General features: G+C 35.7%; 1 protein-coding gene across 1 annotated transcript; it reads left to right on the top strand.

Annotated features, from left to right (window-relative positions):
• Positions 1 to 756: 756 nt before the first annotated feature.
• Positions 757 to 5,189, top strand: LOC149147445 (uncharacterized). The gene is made up of 5 exons (XM_089438283.1): positions 757 to 1,048; positions 3,162 to 3,276; positions 3,389 to 3,478; positions 3,661 to 3,759; positions 4,814 to 5,189. The coding sequence occupies exons 1-5, from the start codon at positions 981 to 983 to the stop codon at positions 4,910 to 4,912; spliced, it is 471 nt and encodes a 156-aa protein (XP_089294409.1). The 5' UTR covers positions 757 to 980; the 3' UTR covers positions 4,913 to 5,189.
• Positions 5,190 to 5,500: the final 311 nt, after the last annotated feature.

Here is a 5,500-nt window from a genome sequence, read left to right as displayed (position 1 = left end):
ATCACAAAACTATAAAATATTTAATTTGCACTTAAATACACTTTTATTTTTGAAATACAAATGACAAAACTATAAAATATAAAAACCATGGAAGGAGGACCAAATGAAAGATTGTGGTCAAAACAACATTTAATTGGCCCTGTAATAATCACAGTCCTATTTTTGAAAATAGGAATATTTTAAAATTAATAAAAGGAGTTGTCTATAATGCGACTTTTTGAGATTCCGGTGACGGAATCCGGCGGAAGAAATTGAGATGAAATCATGATTTGTTGCAGTTAAAATGGTTTTTTAACTGCATATTCGGATTCAGCACCCTGAAAAACCCCTGGGACGCTTTCATTGTGCAGAAACTAGTTATCAAACTTGGATTTCAATAAATTACTGCTGGATTTTCACCGGAAAAAATCGCCGAAAAAGCTTTCAAAAAGTCGCGTTAAAGACTACAGCTTAATAAAAACAATCGAGAAGGGAACCAAAACAAAGACTCCGGCCAAAAACATTTTGGCCTAACGAAAAATATTAATGGTTAATTAATTGTTAATTAAGCAAAGAACAAAAAGTTGGAATACCGATTTAGTATTCATCAAAACTATCCCACGTGACACCCCTAAAGAAGGGTAAGTCCCACGAACATCTCACTCCATCAATGCCACGTCATCAAAATCGGGACCCTTAAATCCAGAGACGTGAGACGAGATCTAACGGTTAGAAGACCCAGGTCAATAAAAACTAAGCACGGTGTTAATTATAAATAAATAGTAGTTCACATATAGAGATTTGTGCAGCGGGAGGTTTTTAGGAGGGCTGTTTTGCCAAGGGTCAATCGATCGATTTTAGCGCTAAATCGACCTGATTCCAGTCCGGAAGCTCTCGGATCACCGCAGATCTCAGTGATTCTGCGTGTTGGAAGCTTTTGAACGGATTTTTCGGCGCCAGATTTGAGCTCGTAGGCTTATTTTTCCCGAGAATTCTAATAGATGGGTTTCATCTCGTTCGCCGGTCGAGTTCTGTTCTCGTCCATATTCATCCTCGCAGCTTGGCAAAAGTAAGTCTTTACTCTTTTGGTTTTTTTATTCAGTTATTCTTGGATTAATTCATAGATCTGGTGGCGCTGGTGCAATGTGATGTAGTTGGGTTTTAGGGTTTCGTGGGCTGGGGTTTTGTCTGCTTGTTGTAATAGATGGGTTTGATTTATTTTGGAAGATTTGTCCTTGGATGGGTTTGGTTTCAAAATAAATGTAGGGGCATTTTTGATCCCTGTTGTTTATATCAATTTCTGTTTTCTCTTGGACATTTAAATCCATATATATGTATCTACAGTAGCGAAGATATATATGAAAATGTTGTTAATACATGATATTGGCTACCGTGTTAATATTTATACATACACACTAGTATGTGATGTGGATACATATTTGGTGTTGTTGTTACATATATATGTACAGACTAGCAGCATCTTAAATGCCCTTTCTTTCTTTCTTTAGATTGGTCGTTAAAATGAGCAGTTATTCTTTTTCATATGAGTATCTGTGTATGTGTATTGGGTGCGATATGTTTGTGATACAGTGGAATAGAGGTGCATGCAGTGTGCTTTGTTTCTTGTGGGTCCGAGTTCAAAGCACGTTACTGCCATCATTTAGCATATTTTGAGTTGAATTGTACTGCCTATGTTTTGGGAGGATTAGATATTTTTCATGCCCTGATGCATTAGAACTTGATCTAAACTAAGGCCTAGTTTGAAAGATCTTTTCATATGAGTATCTGTATGTGTATTGGGTGCGATATGTTTGTGATACAATGGAATAGAGGTGCATGCAGTGTGCTTTTGTTTCTTGTGGGTCCGAGTTCAAAGCACGTTACGTCATCATTTAGCATATTTTGAGTTGAATTGTACTGCCTATGTTTTGGGAGGATTAGATATTTTTCATGCCCTGATGCATTAGAACTTGATCTAAACTATGACCTAGCTTGAAAGCTCTTGCTGTTTATTTGGGCTGTGGAATGCCCGCCACGGGATCTTGCTTTGTTGGGAATTAATGTGGGGATTATTTTTGAACACTACATAATGGTTGTAGAAAAAGAGCGTTTTGTTTTCAGTTCTCCTTTTCCTTCGTCGTTTTGCATGATTTGACTTTAATAACGCGAACAAAGTTACAAACAAACACGAGCGATCACGGAGAGTTCGGCGTTTTTTTTTCCCTGGTTTTTTCGTATAATTTGACCTTAACAAGGAAAAAATGAGCTATTTGATTGTCATATTTGCCCTTTAGCTGTAACTGGCCTTGGGTTGCAGTGAGGCCTTAGTGTTTGATTGGAAATCCCACTCAAATTCTGGTTTGATGCAGTAAGCAAACTTGCAATTGTTCTCCATCATTTTTTGGTCTCAGAAGGTAAGCTGCATAGTAATGCTTAGAAAGGCTGTTACATGCTTTCCAGTGCGGAGTAATTATGTTCTTGGTTTTTGTTGGGTGTTTTTGTTTTTAATGTTAGAAATGAGATCACTATACACTAATTTATTAAGTTCAGCGTTGACTATGACTATTGCATCTCTAGGATCTATTGGAAATCTTCTTGTGGAAACTGTAAAGTGCTCTTTTTGACGGTTTAAAATTTATGGTGTTTGGATTTAGTTGCTGTAGAGTTTGTAACATTTCCCATACTAATGTTGAATCTGTAGATGTTGTAGGGTTTTTGTGTAATATTTGCCCTAGTAATGTTGATTCTGTAGATGACAAAACTCATGCAATACATTTGATATCAAATTGGCTAGATTTATTTTTCATAGATGTGCTATTGAATAGTTTTGAATTTATTGTTTTTCTCATTGTAGCAATCCACATTATATCATTTATAGGCTTCCTTTGGAGTAGTCTTATATTCTAGCATAAATCTTAATAATGTTGAAAAAGATTGTTACAATACAGTGAGATTGGACCACAAATCGAGTATAGATCTAATTGTAAAGGATTTAGATTTACGTCCTTGATGGTAAGGAACATATCAGCTACTGTATTTACCCATTAGGTAGACGAACAAATTCTCTTACAGAGTAATTTAATTTAGTTTCGTATATATTTCCTTATTGCTCGATTATGGAGATTTAATTCACATTGATGTGTTCTTCATGCTAAATGGATCAATTGTGGGATCTGATTCAGGATAAATGATTTTGGTACTGATGGAGGGGCGGCAGCTAAGTCGATGGAACCTAAGCTTGCGTTATTTAAAAATCATGTTACAACCCTTCTTGGGGTCCAGGTACCAGAGTTTGAGGTGAGCACGTGACTGATTTTATACTCTGAATTTTCATTTGGATTTATTACTACTTTGTGCAGGATTTTGACTGCAAAACAAACAATGTTGTTTCGTTTGAGTGTATGCACAGATAAAGCATCTATTGATGGTAGCTATTGGATTGGAAGGCCTTGGAGGCATTCTCTTCATCTTTGGCAGCACTCTGGGGGCATACTTGCTGGTTTGTATTCTTTGTTTATCAATTGGCCAATGTCTATTTGTTCTTATTTTTAATGATAAATTTATTTACAGCAAAAGTTGTATGTATTTTTTTTCTTATGTTATTTAATTTTTGTTTTATAGAGTATGATGAGCTTTGATATCTTACTTGTGTTTTGAATATATTGATCATGGCCACTTCAGCTTATTTTCCTGGCATCTGTGTCACCAATCATGCATGACTTCTACAATTATGACATGACAAAGCCGGAATATGTCACAGAGTTTATCCAGTTTCTGAAGGTAAGCTGCTTTATCTTTAATTGTGTACGTATAGATTACATCTTATGATTCAACTGTAGACTGCCTTCACTGAAGGTTGCAGGCTAGATTATAGTTGGTTGGGTATGGGATGAGATTGCATTTTTGTTATATTTTAATTTTCTTGATCTGGTTTTGTACCAAGTCTTCAAAGTTATTTGCTCATTTTGATATCCCTACACTATGGATTTAAAGATGTAGGCTGTAAGGGGTGTGAGAAACTGTCTTCTTTGGGTTACCACGTTGTACTCTAAGGTACTGTGTTGCTGCATCAGTGCAGAAGCTTTGTCATTGACTTGACTCTGGTAACTTCATATTGCCTGCTCTGTACCACATATGTTGTAGTAGATGTCAATGTATGACGTATGCTATCAGGGGTGTTAGCCATGTTTCTCTGGGCCTTAATCTAGGTGCTTAAATGATGCTTTGTTATTGAATAGTTGTTAGGGGCTTAATTTTAGGAAGTTCATACTATGGACTTAAAGATGTAGGCTGCAAGGGATGTAAGAAATTGTCTCCTTTGGGTTACCACGTTGTACTCTAAGGTACTGTGTTACTGTGTCAGTGCAGAAGCTTTGTCATTGACTTAACTTTCGTAACTTCATATAGCGTGCTCTGTATCATATATGTTGTAGCAGTGTGCATGTATAATGTAGGTTATCAGGAGTGTCAGCCATGTTTCTTTGGGCCTTAGCAAGGTGCTCAAATGGTGCTTTGTTACTGCATAGTTGTTAGTGGCTCAATTTTAGGAAGTTCATATTTTGTCACTAAACACCATTCTTTAGTGCCAGCCATTTTTGGGCTTTAAAGGTCATTACTGTTTTCTCATTCTGTAGTAAACATATATACACGATTCAATCTGGTATTTCTGTCTGGGATCCAATGGTCATAAGGATTCTGGAAAGTGCTATTTTTTGAGCTCTTGTGGATGTTAATTTGTTTACTTAGTAGTTTTTTTTTTGGGTTATATTGTATTGTCATTTATGTTTATCTAATGGTTAATGTTATATCCGTGTATAAATTACACTTCGTGCAGAACTTGTCCCTTTTTGGAGCCCTGCTTTTCTTCCTTGGGATGAAGAACTCGTTTACAAAGAAACCCAAGAAGAAGATATCTAAATCAAAGACAAATTAGATTGAGGTCATGTCAAAGATATATCTATGTCAAGTCACCTTCATGGGCACTTACATTTTGTATCAAACACCAGGCAAATGTCTGAGTTCACACTTTGAGATATGACAGTTGGTCAAGATCTCGGGGTTTATTTATTGAGGATTAAATCTTTTACATTTTGTTTTTTTCTTCACTCCTTTTGATAAAATTGTAATAATTACATGCTTCCTGAACTTATGTTGATTCAATTTCTATTGGAAACATTATGCATAATGTGTTTTTGTTTGTTTGTTTTCAACTTATGAGACAGACTGACTTCATTTGAGAATGTCCTAGTGATATAGATTGCATGTCTTCCATAGTCTTCTAGATATTGAATTTATTATTGTGGTTTCTTTATTTCTCTTTGAAAATGAGTAAAATTTGCCCCCTCTAATTTTACAATCCTAGGTTCTATTTTCTCTTATGGAGCAAACATTGTTCCCTGTTTCCTTTGGGTGTATTTTCTTGAATGGAAAGTTCCATTTGCTGAACTGTATTTTCATTCTTGGTAGTGTAGTTCTTATAAGTGGTGCAGTTTTTACACAATTTTCAAATGAGAAATGCTGT

The sequence above is a fragment of the Pinus tabuliformis genome, chromosome 9 (assembly GCF_031772625.1).
Source record: "Pinus tabuliformis cultivar Carrire ecotype Pingquan chromosome 9, CPIR1, whole genome shotgun sequence".
In the NCBI taxonomy this organism is placed as follows: Eukaryota; Viridiplantae; Streptophyta; class Pinopsida; order Pinales; family Pinaceae; genus Pinus; species Pinus tabuliformis.
Note: the sequence above shows the minus strand (reverse complement) of the source record. Positions and strands in the feature narration are given on the sequence as shown.

Bases quoted from the DNA above. Each gene is read 5' to 3' on its own strand.
- LOC149147445 (XM_089438283.1), top strand. From the start codon at position 981: ATGGGTTTCATCTCGTTCGCCGGTCGAGTTCTGTTCTCGTCCATATTC. The intron at 3,277-3,388 runs GTGAGCACGTGA...GTGTATGCACAG, and splicing joins TCCAGGTACCAGAGTTTGAG to ATAAAGCATCTATTGATGGT. The intron at 3,479-3,660 runs GTTTGTATTCTT...TGGCCACTTCAG, and splicing joins CTCTGGGGGCATACTTGCTG to CTTATTTTCCTGGCATCTGT.